This window comes from Camellia sinensis, chromosome 4 (assembly GCF_055761805.1).
Source record: "Camellia sinensis isolate YWXY chromosome 4, ASM5576180v1, whole genome shotgun sequence".
Lineage (NCBI taxonomy): Eukaryota > Viridiplantae > Streptophyta > Magnoliopsida > Ericales > Theaceae > Camellia > Camellia sinensis.
In genome coordinates, this window is record NC_138964.1 from 80,942,311 (window position 1) to 80,961,712 (window position 19,402).

At 36.9% G+C, this 19,402-nt stretch overlaps 1 protein-coding gene across 1 annotated transcript; it reads left to right on the forward strand.

Annotated features, from left to right (window-relative positions):
• The first annotated feature begins 9,513 nt into the window (after nucleotides 1–9,513).
• On the forward strand, nucleotides 9,514–9,873 carry LOC145823854 (putative mitochondrial protein AtMg00860). The gene has a single exon (XM_082923387.1). The coding sequence runs from the start codon at nucleotides 9,514–9,516 to the stop codon at nucleotides 9,871–9,873; it is 360 nt and encodes a 119-aa protein (XP_082779513.1).
• The last annotated feature ends 9,529 nt before the right edge of the window (nucleotides 9,874–19,402 follow it).

The window sequence follows — 19,402 nt, forward strand, 5'->3', positions numbered from 1 at the left end:
CAGCATAGTTAGTACATGCAATGAGAGCTAATCGAGAAACCACTTCGGCTTAATCTATGTATCATGCCTATGCTTAAAAGGGTGAGCAGGTGGATAAGAGGCCTTCAGGGTGTGCATTTGTTGTTACCACGCTGGATCAGTTGCAAGTACCTTCTATTGTGAGAGGTAACTTTTTGTTGTTCAACTCTATTGCCAATGTGTTTATTGATACTGGTGCATTTCATTCTTTCATATTGTCTTCTTTTGTATCCGCTTTGGGGTTGGAGTTTGAGCTGTTGGAGTCTCCTCTGTTGGTTAAGACACTTATTGGGGGTAGAGTGGCATTGGGTCGAGTATGCCATTCCTATAAGATTGAGGTCGTAGTTCGTCACCTCTCTTTTAATTTTGTTGTTCTTGATATGCATGCTTTTGCATAATTTTGGGTATAGATTGGTTGACTTCTTACCACGCTTCCATAGAATGGCCTCGTAAAAGGGTGTCGGCGTGCACACCATCAAGAGAGTGCTTCTACATTATGTACGACCAAGGTGATAGTCTCACTCCTCTGTTTTATGACCTTAAGGGTCGAGGAGAGTTAAGTTTTCTTTTTGCCTTCTCGATATCTGATGAGCATAGTACAGTTCAGGGTGAATTTCTGAGAGTAGTTTGAGAGTATCCAGATGTTTTTCCAAAAGATCTTATAGAGTTACTGTAGCTCGAATTTCTTCGTGCCCCCCTTTTCGGAGAGCTCGAATTGGTCCTACAGTTCGGACTCCTCTCACGGTTTTGAATCTAATCTCACAATGTGCAATGTAAGACTGACACTACAACAAAAAGGGTCTATGGTGACGAAAACGCATGACGAAAAAATATTTCGTCTCCAAATATACATGTTTTAGTGATGAAAATAAGATTTCGCCTCCAATTGTACTATTTTTAAAGAAGAAAACCAAATTTCGTCACCAAATGCTTAAAATCAAATAAAACAATTGTTGACAAAAAATTTATTCGTCTCTAAATTTTATTTTTCGTCACAAAATAGTTTCTCACCCTGGGAAATTTGGCAGAAGATTTGGCGCCATTTTGGAGACGAAATTTTTCATCACCATTGTAAAAAAAATTTAGAGAGGAAATAATTTCATCTCCAAATGTATTATTTTTAGAGAGGAAAACCAAATTTCGTCACCAAATGCTTAAAATCAATAAAAAATAAAATTGAACCAAGAGACAGATATCTCTCTGTTTAGATGCATGTATTTTACCTTCTATATCTCTCTTTGTCACCCCTTCACCCATTCATCTCCATCACACCGTCTGTCCATCTTTGTCGCACCCGCTAACCTGCACTACAACATGTATCTCTCTCTCTCTCTCTCTCTCTCTCTCTCTCTCCCTCCCTATTATCACTACAACAAAACTGGGTTTTCACGGTACCACATCAACGACATACAATAAATGTACGCCATGATTTCTTACTTTTACGACTTTCTTTTTCTGCACATCGTAAATAATTTCCCAACCACAACGTGTCTATTGTGTAGATGGTGAATGCTAATAATGATGATTTTTTTATGGCTTGTAATGTTAGCCGTAAATAATAAGACTTTCTATGGCGTGAATATGACATGCCGTTAATACATCAACTCTACATGACATATGTACACCGGCTGTTAAAAATATTGAACATTTTACGGCACACAAAAAATCAACTGTTAAAAAATACACTTTTCACGACGCACATATGTTAGCCATTAAAAATATTTTACTTTTTACAACGCATAATTCCTATCATGAATAATATGACCGAAATAAAAATAGGTGCCAAAATCAAATACTCTAGCGCCAAACCCCCCAAACCCAAAAATATATTAGAAAAAAATAAATATATCTAACTTCTTCTAATCGTAAAAACTCAGAAGATGGGGGAGAAGAGAAAGCGTTCGAAGAAAATACTTGGGCAAAACCAAGAAGAGAGGGTTAACCCAGAAGGCTTTGGCTTTGGCTTCTAATCAAAGTGAACCCAGAAGGTTTCATCAAAAGGGAGAAGTTTGGGGGGAGCTCAATCTCATCTCTCTGAATCGTCTCATCGAAGAAGGGTTACCTGGTAAATTGCTTCCTCATCTCCTTCCTCTTATCTTTGTTGATTTCTATTAAAGTGATTACTCATTGTTTGTTTGGTTTTGATTTTGATTTTTATTTCGATTTTGATCATCTCATCGATTTTGATTTCAACTCTCTATTACAGATTCTCTTTTTTTTTATGGTAAACTATTGCTTCTTCTATTTCACTCTCTCTCTCTCTCTCTCTACGAAGTTAGGGTTTCAAAACCACCACTGTCAAGAGGTGTTGATTGAATGGAGGCAGATTTTTCTGTTTCTTGTGAAACTCTGTTCATATTTTTCTATCACCATTTGTTCTATTTCATGTATATGTCTAGTGATTTGGGGAAAAAATGGTTTTGAGAAGTTAAGTTTTAAATTGAAAATTTAGGGTTTTTATTTGGGGGTTTTGATCCAAAAATTAAGATTTTGTTGCCATTGCCAATTTTTAAGGTTTTTTTTTTTTTTTTTTTGTTTCTAATGGCTCCTATTTTACTTTGACCATTTGTTTTGTTCAAGATTTGTGCTAGGTTGTTGCTGGAAAGAAAATTTGTATCAAGTGATTCTCTTCCTTGTCTCTCTGTGATGTTTGCACATGTTTGTATGTATCTAAATATTAACATATACCCAAAATTGTGACTCCATAACAAGTAATTTGAATTCATTCCATTTTTTGAAATCCTTTTTATTTTTAATCCTCTAGAATTTAACATCATATTACGGTAATTTGATAACCAATATATTTACATTGCGCCATTTAGCAGTAGTTAGAGTCCTTTGGCTTCAGATAGAGTTGGACCTGCTTTGTTTTTTCTTTGTTGGCTATTTGTACCTAACTAAATGGCCTATAGATAAATCTCTGGTTATGTTATGAAACTTATAAAAGAAAATTTGAAATGAAAGTGGACTTGTTCTATGTTGTGTTCAAATTTCAGAACCTAAAGAGATCCTAAATGGTTTACAAATCCATTCTTTTGGCCTGTGTTTCTAACTTGTAAAACTGTAGATATTTAGAAGTTTTCAGGTAACATACTTAAAGATTATCATATGCCGAAATGTTTAATGCCTATTCACCCTGAAGCTTGAGTTTTGTTGCATCCTTGTTACCAATCACTTTTATTGTTTTAGAATTCACTGCATGCAAATTTTCTGCAGTCATTTTGAGTCCAGTTTTTACTTTTGGCTGTGAGTGCTGAATATTTTATATTTAGAATGACAATCTCATTTTAATTTTTCTCTGCAGCTTGATATTTCTTGCATATGTAATTTGGTTATCTTGTCAAATGCAGATATTGGGGCAAAAAATTTCTCAAACTTCATCTCTAATTATGCAATTAGTGTGCCAAATTTAGCGGTGAGGAACTTCTCATGAATGCTACTAGTAATTTCCTTGAGGCCGCAATTTTCTGAAGCACTTTTGCACTACAAGCAGTTTGCTCTTCCTATTTTTAAGTATATAAGCCACCTGCACGACAATTCTTGTTGTTTTTATTGGTGTTTCAATCGTGTAGGAACAATCACTAACTTATATTTATATGTTAATTTAGTGGAGCATTTCTTCTTCAACTAGGGTAGAATAAAAAACAATTTTTGACATTTAGGCACAAGGTCCCGGGAAAATAGTGAAATATGTATCTAACGGCCCGAAAAAACATCACAAACATCTTGAGATTATCAGAAATTATCATGAATACTTTGGGAGGGATCAACATAAGTTGTGAAAACTTACAGAACAATCATAGGACCCTCGGTTGGAAAACATTTAGGCTTGAAAATAGGCCATTACGGAGTAAAATCTTGAAATAGTCATTAAAAGGCCAAGAAATATCATGAACACCTTGGGAGGAACTAATGTAAGTTGTAAAAATTTACGGAACAAGCATGGTAAAATTTGGTTTAAAATTTACTTTGAAATTTTTATTTTTTCTCTTTTCTAGGTTGCATATTAACATATTTAGTGAATGGTTACCTTAACCTTTTGTTGTTGTTTTTTTTTATTTTTTATTTTTATTTTTTAAATGACAGATTGGAGATGAACGAATTTGGTAACCTGCATAGCAAGAGTTTTTTGTTGATATTACCAGACACATCCATCACAGTGTAGTTGTACTTTTTGTTGATATTACCAAACATGTATTTTGACTATGTTATTGTGGGTTACGATTATATTGTGATGGATCTTATCTTTTTGATGATATTTTATTGAATAGATTAAAATGAACAGATTTTTGTTGATGTTACCAAATGAATAGGTTTTTGTAATAATTTGTAATGGATATTATATTCAGCAGGTTATTAAAATGCACAAGTTATTTTGATTGTGTTGTAGTTTTTGATTTTACTAGAATAGATGTTATAGTTTGGATGTTATATATTAATTTCTTGATACTATGATGTATTTTGCTTAGGTTGTTTTATGATAATGAACAGTTTAATTTTATATTGATTTGTATTAGATATTTTATTTAATAGATTATTAAAATGTACGGGTATTGTTTATTGAAAAAAATATATAAATTGCAAATGTAACCCTCTCCTCAATTTTTAAAATTTATTTATTATTGGCGACGAAAAAAAATTGACACTAAAACTTTCTAATCCCAACAAATAATTTCGTCAGACATTCATTATTTCATCACTAAATTAAAATATTTGTTGACAAAAGTTTTCATCACTGAAGGTTCTTTTTTTTTCTATCTTTTGGCGACAATATTTTCGTCACCAAAAATTTTATCGCTATTTTTAATGACGAAATATTTTGTCACTCAAAATAAATATAATAAAAGTTTATTTAATTTTAGTGACGAAATGGACGTTATAGGTGACAAAATATTTAACATTTAGTGACGAAATATTTCATCAGCAAATACCAATAATAGGTGACAAAATAAATTTTCGTCATCAGGTACTTTTAGTGACGACGAATTGATGACGAATGTGGTGACGAAATTATTTCGTCACAGATCAATTTGGTGACAAAAATTTCACTATTGGAGACGAAGTGATTTTGTCATTAAAGTATCATTTTGTTGTAGTGTGATAAACACCAAAGAGTCCAATCCGGTAAATCATTTTGGGAAATCGATTTTGAATCAAATAATGCCAAAACTGGACTACTTTGCCGGATTACAAAGTCGACACCTAAATATTTTGTTTTGGAGAAATTTAGGAAACCCTGACTTATGCCAAAGGCCATGTGTCCGTCATCACCAAAGTTGTCTCGGCTCGAGAACTTGGGTACAAGAGGGAAAGGTCCTGAAATGAGCACCCCCGCTCGCCCGATCAAAGGATCGACATCTACTAAGCATGATATGTTGTTTTATAAACACATGTGTTCTTATTCCGGTTATTAGACTAACTTTACTATGTGACGCACACACAAGCAAGTATAGACTATAATTGCAAGAATTGGAACAAATTCAACTCATGTTTGTTTTTTAAAATGGTTTGAATTTGCCATCCTCAAGTGGGCTAAAACGTGGATTTTCCACCCTCAAGTTGGCTTAAAAACATGATTTGCCACTTTGCAAAGTGGGCTTAAAACGCACATTCACTAAATTGTTCCAATTCAAGCAACAAAGTCTTCATCCACAGGCATTCATGCAGTTAATCATTTAAGTATATAGCCTCATGGCAAGAATGCGAAACATGGCAACACTCACACTCATGCAAGCATGCTAAAGCGTAAAACTTACAGTGTACTCCAAGCCAAAACAAAAGCTAGTTAGAAATATGCATAATTCTAACTATGCTAAGATGCCTAATGCAACACATGCAATAAACAATTAATAGGCTCGGCTACCTAATCATGGTATTTGCAACACTTTGATAGCATGCTTTGAAACACGTATTCAAGGAAGTGTATTGAATTAACAATGCAGTTTGAATGATGCGCCGAGCCTCGGTGCATGCAATACAAATGAATGGATGCAAAAATGCAAGCATAAGGTATGCTAATCAAAACATGACCCTAAACTAACCATCGAAAGCGTTTAAATAAAAGGGAGAAAGACGTGGGGTTGGAAAACATGCACACACGCACGCACACTTATTACAACATTATGCCATCTCGAATGAGGGTCTGAATAAATAAGCTAACTAGCTAAGCTAATTAGGCTAATTATTACAAACCAAAACTAATTAACTATTTTAGTTAACTAATTATTACAACACAATTAATTAACCATTCTAGATAACTAATATTACAAACCAACACTAAAGAATTAGTTACACTAACCAATTAAATACAACATCATTGAATAATTAGCTACACTAACTAATTAAAGCAATTAAGTGGCCTCGAGGGCCAGGGAGACATGCATGCTCAGTTGGCTTCCTCCCGAAAATCCATCGCCTTGCCATCGGTTGCCTCTGTTTGCACTTGCTGTGATCTCTGAACATTGCACCCACTTCCAGACTGTTTCTGCTCCAACACAAGAACACTTTTGCACAAAAATTGACTGGTGGCCAGTCGGCCACAAAAGGTGGCTGTCGACCACCCTAACTGGCCGGTCGGCTACCTCAAGTGGCCGGTCGGCTACCTCAAGTGGCCGGTCGGCCACCCCTTTTTCCAAACTTCTGTTTTTGCTGCAACAGAGAGCAACAGAGACAAAGCAATGCATTTTTCAAGGAATGTGTGTACTGTCACTCTCCTTATCATTTCTCAAGCTCAAAGGAGTATGGCACTTGGCTCTCAAGCCACCAACCAAGCATTTTCAATGCATGATGGCTAGAAAACCAAGCTTGTACAAGCTTAATAAATGCACAAACAAGACCAAAACAACCATCACCCTATCATGCATGATCAAGGGTGACGGTGACCAAGAGAAATGACACGTTTCATCACTTTGAGTATGAAACGTCTCATTTTTCTTGTGTTTGGATTAACGTCCGATCCAAACAAATGCAATGCAACACAAATATGCTTATCTTGCTCAAGTTTTACTTGGTTCATTTTGTTTACACATTTTACATTATCGATTAGTCCTTTAACCAATTAAGTCCGAAGTAAAAGTCCTCTAATTGGAAAGAGGGCCTAAGCCACAAGTACCTTGAGCATAAAAGAGGCCTCATGTTGTTGTTGGTTAGTAGAAACCCTCAAGAGAGGATTAAAACCATTAGGCATGAGAGCCTCAATTCCACACTCAAGCCAACAAAGGGCTCAAGGCCACTTTCAAAACAAATTGAAAAGTGAAGAATAGAGGGAGGTTGCAGACTTTTCAGTGCTGATATGGCATGCAAAGAGACACTAAATCATGCAAACAACACATGCAAGACATGCTAAGAGCCTAAAAGCATCAAACTAGTGAAGATCACAACACTATGAGCATGCAACACAAAGCTCAACTGACTAAACCAGCTCTAGACAGAGTTAAAACATGCCAAAACAATGGCTAAAACATACTGAGATTGAAGCATAAAAAGCTAGAAAAACATGCTCTCATGTTAGCTCGCAAGCAAGACTCAAGACACAACTCTCAAAAACAATGAAAGAGCAAAATAAGTGAGAGTGTGACAGAGCTATATACACTGAAATCACATGTAAAATGATGCTACAATATGCAATCATCTCAAGCAAAACATGTTAAAGGCCTTAAAACACTAAGCTAGTGAAGGCAGTTGCACTAAAACCATGCAAGACAAGGCTTATATGACCAAGACGGCTCAAAACAGAGTTAAATCATGCCAAATCAGAACCTAAAACATGTTGAGATCAAGTCACAAAAAGGTAGAAAAACAAGCTCACATGTTAGGCTATCTACACTTGCAAACAAGACACAAAGAGGGGAGGCCAGCCCCTCCTATTTTGGACCTCAAAACCAAGTTTTTACCACTAAAATTTCCCTAGAATTTAGTGGTTAAAAGATCCCAAAAAGTTGTTTCAAAACGCTTTGAAAGATGGCACAAAAGGCTTCACAAGCTAAAGAACAAAAAGATGAGACAACCCCCTAACTCAACAAGACTTAAACCATCATTTTGAAACCTTAAAAACAAAGTTTTTTATGGTTCAAAACTAGGTCAAAACAGTGTAAAAAGATGGCCAATCAATTGATTAAAACAAAGCTTAAATGAGGTTAGCCTTATACCTTTCAAGAAAAGCACTAAGCAGCCACAATTCTGAGCCAAAACCAGCTTTAAGAACTCAAACTAAGCCTCAAAGAACCTCAGCTCCAAGATGAAGATGTTTGGTCAAGGGTCTTAGTGCAAATGTGTAGAGAATTCTCACTTTCAAGCACAAAATAGGGAGAGAGAGAGAGAGAGAGGAAATTTGCTCACAAAATTTTCTAACCCCTCAAATGGGGGAGAGACCCTCCATTATATAGAAATGCAAGCCAAAGGCTTGCATTCATCCCTCGATACACATGTATGGAGATGACATTCAGTGATCAATAGCTGGCATAGCTGGCAAAGAAAATATCTGAAAAATGAGAAAAATGGCCGTCGGCCACTTTAGGTGGCCGACTAACCACCTCCCCTAGCCAAACGACCACTTCAAGTGGCCGACAAGGGCCAAAAGTGGTTGACAAGGCCCTTCCCTCCTCTAGGCAAGAGGCATCAAGGTTTGACCCAAAAACAAGCACAAAGAGAAAAGGGTTTAAAGGCTCAAAGACAAGACATTCCGCCGAGAACTTCGGGCATTCAAAACGAGCACAAACAAGCAAAATCATCGAGTGCACAAACGATGATGTCTAAGTCTTGAGGTTGGTCAAAAATGGGGTGTCTACAGTTACCACCACACAGAGAGATTGAGTGCTCTATTGACTTAGCGCCAGGCACGGCTCCGATTTCCATGGCACCATATAGGTTTGCACTAGCAGAGTTGTGTGAGTTGAAGGTGCAGCTTCAGGATTTCTTACATAAGGGTTCATCCGCCCTGGTACCTCACTTTAGGGAGCACTGGCTCTCTTTACAAAGAACAAATATGGCACATTGTGACTGTGCCTCTATTACTGGATGTTAAATCCGGTAACTATTAAGAACAAGTACCCATTATCATAAATAGATGATCTGTTTGACCAATTAAAGGGGTTGTATTATTTTTCGAAGATTGATTTGAGATTGGGGAATTACTAGTTGAGGGTGAAGGAGAAAGATATTCAAAATATGGCCATCCATATGCGGTATGGCCATTACGAGTTCTTAGTGATGCCTTTTGGGTTTCCCAATGCACTGGCTTCATTTATGGACTTGATGAATCGAGTCTTTTGTGAGTTCTTAGATCGATTTGTGGTTGTCTTCGTTGACGACATCTTAGTCTACTCACCCTTCGAGGAGGAACACGAGGAACACTTGCGGATTGTACTTGAGTTGCTTAGAGCACACTAGTTATATGCTAAGTTCAAAAAATGTGAGTTTGGGCTTAACGAAGTTAAGTTCTTAGGCCACGTGGTGTTCGGGGAAGGGGTGATCATAAATTCATCTAAAATAGACGCAATGCAAGGTTGGGAACAATTCAAGAATTACCTTGAGATCCAGAGTTTTTTGGATTTAGCATGGTATTACCGACGTTTTGTGAAAGATTTCTGTAGATTGGCTTCACCGTTAACCAAATTGATGAGGAAATGGGTTAAATTTGTGTGGAGTGAGGCTTACAAAAAGTCATTCCAAGAGCTCAAGCTTAGACTCACCACTGCTACAGTTTTGATCATTTCAAAGAGGGATTTGGGTTATTCAGTTTATTGTGATGCATCTCCAGAAGGTTTGGGTTATGTATTGATACAGGCAGGGAAAGTGGTAGAATATGGTTCACGGCAGTTGAAAACACACGAAAGAAACTATCTTACTCACAATTAGAGTTAGCGGTAGTGACTTTTGTCTTAAGAATTTGGAGGCATTACCTGTACGAGGAAAGATGTGAAGTGTTTTTCGAGCACAAGAGTTTGAAATATCTATTCTCACAGAAAGACTTGAATTTGAGGTAGATGAGATGGATGGAGTTCATGGAAGATTACGATTTTGAGTTGCATTATCATTCGGGGAAGGCCAATGTAGTGGCCGATACTTTGAGTAGGAAGTCCGTAAGCAATGTAGCTAGTATCGCCATCAGGGAGTGGGAGATATTGATCCCTATCAGCGAGTTTGACTTGCACCTGGGTGAGTTCTTTGAGTTGGCCACTCTATTTACCGTAGTTCTACAACTTACCTTCATTCGTCGGGTTATAGAGGCACAGTAAGGTGACCAAGAAGTAGAAACTATCTGAGAGAAGATCTCCAATGGGAAGGTGGAGAAGGATTTGAACGTTCAATTGGATTTGAGTGTGAGATATCTAGACCGTCTTTATGTGCTAGAATCTTGTAGAGAAGAGGTACTCTGAGAGTTCCACCATTCACGCCTTGCAGTACACTCGGGAGGCACAAAAATGTATCACGACCTTAGTTGCCAATTTTGGTGAAGGGGGATGAAGAAAGATGTAGCCTTGTTTGTTTCAAGGTGGCTTATCAACAAGTAAAGACCGAGAATCAATGATCAGCGGGTTTGTTGCAACCCTTACCTATAGCCGAATGAAAGTAAGAGCATGTCACAATGGATTTTGTTGTGGGCCTTACGAGTCCTCAACGGGATAATGATATCGTGTGGGTATTAATCAACCGATTAACCAAATCCACACACTTTATACCTATGCACACAAGTGAATCGGTAGACCACCTTGCCGATCTATATGTTAGAGATATAGTGCAACTTCACGGGGTCCTAATGACTATCATCTTGGATAGGGATCCACGTTTTACGGCTTGGTTATGGCAGAGCCTACAGGGTGCCTTAGGCACTAAGTTGACGTTTAGCACCGCCTATCATCCTTAGACTGATAGGCAGTCAGAGTGCATCATTTAGATTTTGGAGGACATGTTTCGGGCTTGCATTCTTGATTTTAAGGGGTCGTGGGAGAGGCATTTGCCTTTGGTGGAATTTGCCCATAATAATAGTTTTCAAGCGAGCATTGGTATAACACCTTTTGAGGCCTTGTATAGCCGACCATGTAGATCTCTTGTGTATTGGGCCGAGGTGGGTGACACACCTATGTTAGGTTCTGAATTAGTCCGAAAAATGATAGAAAAGGTCGCACTTATCCATAAGAGGTTGGTTTCGGCTCAGAGTCGTCAAAAGAGCTATGCCGACCATAAAAGGAGGCCTTTATCTTTCGAGGTGGGGGATCACATGTTTCTTAAGATCTCACCAAAAAGGGGTTTGATGAGATTTGGAAAGAGTGGGATGTTGTCACCTAGATTCATTCCCTTTGAGATTCTAGAGCGTATTAGGGAGGTAGCTTATTGTTTTGGCCTTGCCGCCCTAACTTTCCGGGGTTCATGCCATGTTTCATATTTTTATGCTCTGGAAGTACAAGCCTGATCCTTCACATGTATCGGATTGGACCGAGTTAGAAGTACATGAGGATGCCTCGTATGAGGCGAGACAGGTTCAGGTTTTAGGCACATGGGATCAAGTTTTGCGAGGTAAGACTATTTCATTGGTTAAGGTGTTGTGGCGACACCACGGGGTCAAGGAAATGACTTGGGAACATGAGGTTAAAGTCCATGACAAGTATCTGGACCTGTTTGTTGGTATTTGAGTCTTTGTACTAAACGTTTTCTTTGTTGTAATATACAAATGCTGTGAATGTTTTGGAGATTTAAAAACCATATGGCTATGTTTTACCATTGTTTCTTGCATAAGTTGTTATTGCAGTTGGGCTATTGTGTGATTGTGTTGATTTAAATTTCGGGGATGAAATTTTTTAAAAGAGAAAAGATTATGACAGTTCTGGTTTAGACTTGACCTTTTTCATGTTCCTAGATCCGAAATTCCATATCTTTAATTGTTGTTTATGCCATTTTCATGAGTTTCGTTGTCTGGAGTTGTTGGTTGTGTTTGAAAAAGGTTGGGAGTTAGTTTTTCAGAAGAGTTGCAGTCCATTTCCTTTCTTGTTCACTCGAGTAGTGCCATAGTGCCCTGGGAAAACACCTCCCAATCATGTTCCCCTATCTAAATCCACGTAGATACAAATAGTAGATAAAAAAATAATAATACAATTTCGTAACACTTCTCCCCTATTGAACTATTCTCAAGAATTTCAATATAGTCAGTTTACATCCATAGTTATAATGAAACGGTTCAAAAGCTAAGAAGTTATGCAAAATAGAGAAATCAAAAAGGGACAACACTCTATCGAAGTGTCCATGATTTAAAAATAAAATCATTCACATTTATACAAAATAACCCCAAGGCTTCAACACAAAACATCAAACAAGTGATCATTTATGCTTCATCCAAATTGCTTTCCATAGTAAATCATTTAGGTGGCTCGTCAACTTCATTTCCTGAAAATGGTTAGTTTTGGGAGTGAGTGAATGCTCAGTGGAAAGTATATTTAACAAATTATATAATTAATTGAAATACACATGATCATGCTATGAAAGTGTAGAAATTATGTTAAAGTAAATCTTCTTTATAAGTTTAAATGACTATACAGGATATTAGATAATCATTCTTCTAAAAGCAGGGGTGATAAATATACCATGACATCCCAAGTAAGAGACATAATTCACAATACATACATAGATATAGATTTTGTATACTGAAAATAGTCCTACATTTGCCAACACCAGAAAACAAGGGGCGATGGGCACCCAAAAACCTTTTTCCCTTCCACATTTGCCGACTCCTAAAACGACGGGGACGTAGACACCCAAAAACCATGTTTTTCCACATATGTCGACTCCTAAAATGGCGGGCTCGTGGACACCCAAAAATATTTTTCCACATTCGTCCGGTGATATGCATAGACAAGGCAATTGGGCACCTTGACTCCCCACGCGGGTACTAATTACATTACACAACTTAACCAAACCTGACTCACTACCTGGACTCATAGACTATTTACCTCCTTTCAACTCCTTCAATACGGCAACATTTTAAAAGTGACAAGCTAAAATTTTAAAATTTTATGATGCATGAACTTTCCAAATCTCAATTTTCCTATAATAATTTCAATGCACAACAATTCAATAGTTCACATGTCAACAATGCGAAGATTCTTCAATTCATAACCATCATTATCTCCAGTTTTGGTGTAAAAGTCTTAAAGTCTAAGTTTTCAACATCAAAGTCAAGTAAATATACTTAATTTTAGTTTCTGAAGGCCAACTGGGAAAAACCCCCCCTTTTAACTCTTCCATCCATTCATACACATTAGTATCACAAAAAGAATTAAGTAATGTATATGATGCATGAATTGTCACGACCCAAACCCGCCCCTATGGGTTTAGCATCGTAACCGGCCAGTAATCCTTGGATTACCGTAGGCCTCTTGACATAAGAACATAGGGTAGGGGCTGCAGAAGCAAATATACTAAACATACATAGTCCATAGAGCCGTGCAGACATACATGGAACAGATAACTTAAAATTTTTTATAAACTTGTAAGGGGTAACAAAGATACAATATTTACACATCACTGTAAGCACATGTTATTAGAAATCTTGTCCAAACACAACACGGTATAAACATAGCCTAATATGATTACAAAAATAGCCACGAAACTTGACTTCATTCGGAACCTCCTCGGGAGACACAAAGGTTGGCTGACAAAACTGAAACATAGGCCATCAACTCTGGGCCTGGTCACGTGCTTGCTCACCTACATACATAATATAAATAGTGAGCGATCGCCCAGTGAATAATAACAAAGTAAAGATTTTACTAAATGATGTCCATACAGAAACAAAGTCTTGTACATAATCGGATGTCATAACAGAGTATATTCATTGGTATGGTTACATTTGAATTCAGAACTTATACGTATATCATATCATAGTACGTGGCATATCCATTAGTATTAACAAATCCAATGACCCACAAGGGACTGCCATGAAGGCTTTCTGATGACTCATGTGCACAGAGACGTTTCCGATGACCCATAAAGGGACCTGATGACCTATAAAGGGACGCATATCATATGATGCTAAGGATGCCACGAATAACTTTCAGAATTTTGGACAATCATTCATTCATTCAAAACATAGCAATCCAGAAAACTAATCATTTCATGTCATAGCGCTCAGAAAATATTTAACACTGAACATAACTTTACAAAGTTACTACTCACGAATAACTGGTAGCTCCGAATAGATGGCAAAGTGGGCAATTCACCTATCCTGAGGTGCGTGACCTACATAACATGGCAGATTTGTACATTGAATACACACGCTCGGATTGTACATAACTTATTTCATTTGTTCTTAATATGTTTCTAGCCTTTAACCTCATATGGGGTCTTAAACATGGCCTAGGAGTGCCTAGGATGGAATGAGGATGCTAGAATGCACTTGAAAACATTTTTCAAAACATGCTGAAAATATAGTCCATGCTCGAGCGTGGCTTCCCTCGCTCGAGTGGACATGCAAAAAGTGAGGCTTCGCTCAAGCACGACTTTCCTTGCTCAAGCGGACTATAAACTTTGAAAAAGTACTGGTTGCTTGAATTTCACGATTGACGGACACTTGATCTCCGCTCGAGCGTGAGACTCAGTCCCTCGCTCGAGCATGATTTATGTCGCTCGAGTGCTGCAAAACATGCAAACTTCTGGGTATATGCATTTCACGCTCGAGCGGGAATCAGGTCGCTCAAGCGAAAGTGCACACACTCAGAGTGCTCGCTCGAGCGTGAAATCCCATGCTCGAGCGTGGATGCAAATTCTGAAATTTCCAGATTTGATCTCCAAGCTCAAACTCAACCTTTAAAGCATCAAACTCGATTTTTCTAGGCCAAAACTTGGGAAAATACATGAAAACCCTTAAAACAACATGTATGAAAGATCATTTTAAGAAATCATGGTCTAATGGCTTGCCAATTATGCAAAATTCAACTAAAAGTTTATGAATGACTCAAGAGCATGACAGGCATGAATTTCTTTGGCCTTAAGCTTTTCAAAACATGATCAAATGCTACACAACAGCTTGAAACTTGATGACTCCCCAAAATTAAAGTGAATTCCAGACATGCATGAGGGGATTCTTGAACATCATACTCAATTTGTAAATGAATGGACATGCATGCATAGTATGGCTCCACACTCTACATTTCTAACCCAATTCTTACATTATTCAACATAATTCTCTTACGTTCATGCATTAGAGTCCAGTTTTCAAGGCTTAAGGATAAAATTCTTACCTAGAGGCTTGAGTTCACAAGTGTTGAAGTTGTAGCTCTCACATTCTCTTTAATTCACCAACAAATCCTAGTAATCCCCTTTTTCTCTAGCCTTTGATCCCAATTTCTGTCCTCCTCCCTCTCTCACACGTTTGGAGCTTGATGATGAGGAAATGAGGGTGCAAAAACATGACTAGTGGGGTCAAATTGGCCTTATATAGGCTTAATTAAGAATTGGTTAATTAATTGACATCAGTTATTCTAATTTAATCGTTCTGAATCGAATTTCAATTAAACCTACCATAAAATTCTAAAAATTATAATTAACACATAAATAAAGCAATTCTTGAATCGGATGCCGATAAGGCCATCAATTCGCAAACCGAAATGAAACAAGAACAGATCTTTCTACGCTGAACAGATATAAACACAAAATAATGCTATGCACATGCAATTAACTTAGGATTTCTTCTTAATTATTTATTAGGCACACTTAAGCATGAATTAACGTTAATTAAGGGTCGGGGTTGTTACATGAATTTAAAGTTTTCAATTTCCCCTAGGACGATTTCAATTCACAACAATCCAATAATTCATATTCCAACCTCAAAGTCGAATAAACACACCCAATTTCATGTTTTAAAAACCAATTGAGCAAAACCCCTCTTTATTGAACAAGTTTCAAAACTAGGGTTTGTAGAAAATTAGGGATTTTCTCTCTTTCATGAATTAGAGACTAATTCTCATCATCAATAACAATAATCATCAATAATAGACATAATTCCATTCATAATCATGAATTAATGCCCACATGCTTCCAAATCATTTATTAGCAAACACAATCCATACATATATACATATACATATACATATATATATATATATATATATATATATATCTACAAAGGTGAATATTTAATGAAATTACCATATGTGGGTCTCAAATTAAACATATAATAAGTTAAAGATACCCCTACCTCAAGAACGGAAGCTTAAAATGGAAACCTACTTGAAATTTCAACGAAAATGCAAAACAATCGGTAGATATCTCGAACTAGACTTGTTCTTCAATTTTCTTGAAGGATCTAGGGTGGATTTAAGTGAAAATTGGAGAAATCAAGTGTTCGGAGCTCTAGGGTTTTGGGTATGGAGGAGTGGGAGAGAAGATAGGAAGACAGAATAAAGATTTTAGGCCAAAAAGTGACTTTAAAGTACCAGAATTCGCATAGACCACTCAAGCGGTCAAAAGTTCGCTCGAGCGGACTTGCTTCCAGCACAGGTACTCAAATTTCAAGCAAGCATAACTCTCTCGTCCAGAATCCGTTTTAGGTCGTTCTTGTGTCCAAATTGAAGCCCTAGAAACAAGATTTCTAATGGCTCTAACCTTACATCCAAATTCAAAGTGAGAAAAGAGAAAAAGGAAAAAGCGTGAAGACTACTCATAGAACAATTATCTGAATCAATGTTTTTTGTTCAATCTTAGTTTACCATTAAGATACCACCTCAATCAATATTCCAAAATGAATCAAAGAGGCTCGAAGTACAATAATAAGAGTGTCAAGAGAAATCCCCCTAGTCCAAGAAGTACTAAGTGTTACAAGTGTTTTGGTCGCTCGAGCAATCTTTGAGATCTTATAGTATTTTTGCAGGACTGCAAAACTTCTGGAAATAGGGTAATCGTCACTCAAGTGGTCCTTTTTTTGCTCAAGAACTCGACATGTCTTCTACAGTTTGCAAAACTTCTACGAGGGGGTCATTGTGCGCTTGAGCAGTGTTTTGGTCACTCGAGTGGTGTCACTTTTTGTGTCTGATGCTCGAGCATTGGTTTGGTCACTCGAGCAGTTTGTGCGTATATCAGATTGGGGAAAAGAAATTTTTAGTCACTTTTTCATTCCTCCCTCTCTCTAAAACATTTCTAAACCTAATTTCTTCTCTCTCTCTCTCACTCTCTCTCTAGTTCTTGCCTAAATAACTCAAATACACCTAAATCTGTTGATCTTGTGCTTTGGAGAAAAAGGTAGAGCTCGTTAAGGAGAACATTTTAATCAGTGAAAACTTCCATTTTGACTCTGCCTCAAGTTAGGGCTTGTTCTCTTCTTCTTCTAAACTTGAGGTAGGGAGTTCTTCAACCTTCTAGTATGATTCTTAACTTATTTATGTGCTCCTCGTCAAGTATTGGGATTTGGGAGATAGGAGTTTTGATTTAGGGTTTGATTTTTGAAATACAAAAGAGAGATTTTCAAATGGGTTCTTGAAAAATGTTGTGGGAGTGTGAATATTGTTTAGATGAGTTGAAATGGTTGAAATTCCTTCCTTAAATGTGCTTTTGAAAGTAAATGATGTTTTATTGAAAAATCATTGATGTTTTATTGAAAAATCATTGATTTTGATCTATGAAAGAAAAGGAAAAGCTGTTGATTTTGGAAAAGATAAAATGATTGTATCTGTTGATGATGAGGGTGGAGTTAGATATATATTATCACTCTCATTTTGAGATTTTGAATATATATATTGTTGTTGGAAATTTATCAGTTGTATAGACATATCTATTTTGGACTATCGGTGGGGGATAACTTTGGTTGTTGTAGAAATTACATGTGGATTAGGTTAATTGAAACCAACCACGTATACATCTTGCATTGAGCATTGTTTCATACTTAAACATCGAAAATGTATCGTTTTGAGAAAACGGGTTATATACCTTAGTAAATTTGGTTAAGAGGTGTGGTCATGGTTTATTATGTTGGCATGTATGTCTTTGGTGAAAGTCTAGAAACACATGCCCGGTTAGGTGCCGATCTTTCCGGTTGGTATCGGTAAAATGGTTTTGGTAGTGCTTGTATAGCTTACTGAGGGATACATACCTAGAGATTCCTAGTGTTTTGTATCCACTGCTCAGTTTTCTGATTTAAAATGTATTGTTTTTATGAATTCATATACAAATAACTAAGACATTACATTGTTTTAAAAGAGAAAGTATAATGTTTGGCAAATGGCATGCATATACATTCATTATATATGACTTTGTTACGCTTCATACATTGTGTTTAAGTATCTCTACTGGGCTTTAGCTCACCCTACGTGGAAAATAATTTTCAGGTGCTAATGATATGCCTTCACCAAGAACGTAGCTTGGGAGGACTTGAAGCTAAGAGCTTCTTTTCGTTTCTTTTTTGTAATTATTTTTGTACAAACCTTGGACTTTCTATGTATTGAGTTTAACTCACTTTTGTTGTACCTAAGCATTGACTATGAAAGATATAGCCATTAGGACATAAACTTATATGTACTTTCTTTTGTTCCAATTCATTTACACATGTCATATGCTATAGATTCAATATCTAGGATTTATGAATTTGTATATGCATATCTCATCTTTTGTATGGTAACATAATACTGATGAAAGGTGAATTATATATAATTTTCTATTTTCCTTTACATAGTATGAGGTGGGTTGTTGTTATTATTTTGGCGGAGATCTAGAAATCACGACTAACGGAGATCCATAAACTGGTTGAGAAGTTGTTGAGTGATTAAGACCTAAGATCATCAGATTTTGCCATCTGATCTGGTCTAACCATATTGTAGACGCGCCTGAACGTCCCAGAAAAATCTCGTTCTGTTCATTTGGGCTTACTACTACAGTTTGGACTCAAATGTCACGGTTCTGAATCTGATCTCGCAAAGTGCAATGCAAGACCGATAAATCACCAAAGAGTCCAAATCCGGCAAATCGTTTTGAAAAACTGATTTTTATAAAGAAGTGCCAAACATGGACTGCTTTGCCAGATACAGAGTCGCCACCTAGATATTTTGTTTTGGGGGAAATTTAGGAAATCTGACTCGTGCCTAAGGCCACGTGTTCGTCATCACCAAAGTTGCCTCAGCACGGGAACTTGGGTACGAGAGGGGAAGGTCATGCAATGAGCACCCCCGCTCGCCCGATCAAAGGATCGGCCTGTACTAATCATGATATCTTGTTTTTGAAAACACGTGTGTTCTTATTCCGGTTATTAAACCTAGAATTACTATGTGATGCACACAGCAACCAAGTATAGACTAGATCGCCTAAGTTGGAACAAAACATTGCATATTTGTTTGTTTGAAAATAGTTTGAAGTTTGCTACTCGCAAGTAGGCTAAATCGAGGATTTCAATGAATTTTTCCAATTCAAG